The sequence below is a fragment of the Octopus bimaculoides genome, chromosome 4, assembly GCF_001194135.2.
Source record: "Octopus bimaculoides isolate UCB-OBI-ISO-001 chromosome 4, ASM119413v2, whole genome shotgun sequence".
Lineage (NCBI taxonomy): Eukaryota > Metazoa > Mollusca > Cephalopoda > Octopoda > Octopodidae > Octopus > Octopus bimaculoides.
The window spans coordinates 118875790-118878356 of NC_068984.1; the positions used below are offsets into that span (position 1 = coordinate 118875790).

A 2567-nucleotide genomic window follows, 5' to 3' on the forward strand; every position below is an offset into this window, starting at 1 on the left:
TTACTCTGAGTGAGAGTCCCTTTGTCGCCAGCAGGGGTAAGAGCTCTCTAAACTTTGCCCAGGCTATTCTTATTCTAGCAGCTACACTTTCAGCGCACCCACCCCCACTACTAACTTGGTCGCCCAGATAGCGGAAGCTATCGACTACCTCTAGTTTTTCACCCTGGAATGAGATAGAAGTTGTTTCCTGTTTGTTTGCAGTCTTTATTGCACCTGAACATCTGCCACAAACAAAAACTAACTTGCTAGTTAACCTGCCTTTGATGTTGCTGCACCTCTTATGTGTCCATAGCTTGCACCGGGTACATCTTATAGAGGTCCATAGCTTGCACCGGGTACGTCCATAGCTTGCACAAGTTTAAATATGTGTAAGTAAATTGTGTACAGAAACACTAAATAAAACACAAACACATGTCCATTAAAATTGCTTTTAAACTGTATCAATAGAAAATTTCTAACTTTACTTAAGGGTCCTACATTGGCATTGATTCTTTTGAGAAAGTAAACCATCTGCTGTATCACATTCACACAGGAAAAGAAAAAATAATAATAAACAGCTAAAATTAATATATAAAGCACCATTAGTTAGACATGCTGCAATATAAATGTATAAAACGTAATTATCTTACCATAGTCAATGAACAAATATCTTGTGTACATCTGTGTGTTGGAAGCATACTCTATCACGGAGCATCAGATGCTTAAAAAGTTCATGTAGGCATTATAAGACAAACTTATTTATCTAATTAATTTCTCTCTCTCGATTGTTTTCTTTTTTCCTTTCTCTCATCTACTAGTTTGCTCATACCCTCTACATTAATAAAATTTTGCTTTTTATTAATTAAAAAGCATTTATTTTCTTCCCCAACTCCACTTTAAATTCCACTTGTTCATTATTCTTCCTATATTAATAATTGTTCTTCCTTTTACTTCCCTTTTTCCTTTTTAGTTTAATTTTCCAATTTCTACACTTCCTAATATAACTGTCTCAATCCAAGTTATTTCCTGATTCCAGTTTGTTATCAACATTGTTTAAAGACCACATTTCCTGAGCTATGATTTAAAAACAGGATTAGAAACAGTTTCATATGACAAGATTTTATCAGCTGTAGATTTTAAATTGAACTTTTGCTGTGGTTGGATATAAAGTCTCTCTCAGTCTACTATGGAATGTTGCATACCATTATATAACGTGTGGCATGTTAACTTGTGGAAATGATACAAGAAGCAAACTTTAAACTGATAGTGAGACTTTATACCTCTGCCAAATTATACAGTGGACCAAATAACACATCACAGATTCTGTTAGTTCATCCATTATTAGGATAATATCAAGACGCATGCTCTGGGAAAATCTCTCACCTCACTACCCATAATGATTTTACAAACCCAGACAAAAAAGGGCTCACAGCGATGGTTCAGATTAATTGTTTGAAGATGTATTATGCGCAATGTTATTGGATTCAAAATCCATATCCCGTGCAGTACTCAACCAATAAAAATACAAGATTCAACCAAATGTTCCAAACTCATATGATAGGTCAAACAACCAATCACTAAAGATGTGAACGTGGAGCCTATTTATGGCTAATCGAACATAAAATGTCAGAACAGAAATGATTCAGGCTACAATACATTTATTTTATTTTATTCATTCATGTTGTAGGAGAACACTGGTTATTTGGTATACCTACACAAATGTGCCTTCATCTTCAATTTTGCTTCCTCATAATTTTTCGAAAAATGGATGTTTCTCAGTGAAATTTTCTATAATTGGCATGGCTGTGTGGTCCTGCTGCATGGCACCTATAGCCCCAGGTTGAACAAAAGTCTTGTGAATGGATTTGGTAAACAAAAACTGAGAGAAGCCTGTCATATTGTGTGTGTGTGTGTGTGTGTAAAGGTGTGTAACTGTAGTAAAGGTAGTGTGTTTCAACAAAAATACGGTGACAAAAATCTTAAAGTGATCTAAATTAAAACCTTCCTTCAAAATTTCCCGTTAACTTATGTTCCAAACACCAGCTTTATAATGACAAAGTTATTTCACTAAATTTGTAGTTATTTTCAAAATTAATTGAAACAAAGGCAATGTATGGTAACAAAAGGCTTAATGTTTCTAAACAGATACTACAGATAAAAATGTACTAAGAGTCTTCTTTACCTATAGAGTACCATAAGTGAAGCTTGTTTTCTAAAGTAAAGTTTATATTTACATGCATATTTTTCCATTGACCATTCCTTTGTTTTTACTATGTTTTCTGAGTCTGATCAATGTTATGTCCAAAAACTCATGTTGAAACATCAGTTAGATTTCATCATTTCCCCTCCTCACATCTTTTTATTTATTTATTTTGATACAGCTCTATAGATTATGCAAATGTGTTTTTGTTTGTGTATGTGCGTGTGTGTGTTATTCCATTTGGCAATCAATATTATGAAGGTAGGGAGTTAACAAATTTGATTTCTTTTGTTTGCATTTCCACCCTTTATATTAATGGAATATTGCCAATGAATTTTGAAAAGCATTTTTGTTTTGTTTGTTTCTTTCTTTGTTACCATCATCATTT

The 2567-nt window shown here is 33.5% G+C and overlaps 1 protein-coding gene across 1 annotated transcript in view; it reads right to left on the minus strand.

The window, feature by feature from the left end:
* The window catches only part of LOC106868836 (multiple C2 and transmembrane domain-containing protein 1), a 288695-nt gene extending 287843 nt beyond the window's left edge, over positions 1 to 852 (minus strand). The window contains exon 1 of the mRNA XM_052967390.1: positions 630 to 852. Coding sequence (XP_052823350.1) covers positions 630 to 660 — 31 coding nt within the window. The 5' untranslated portion in view covers positions 661 to 852. The remainder of the gene's footprint in view (positions 1 to 629) is intronic.
* Positions 853 to 2567: the final 1715 nt, after the last annotated feature.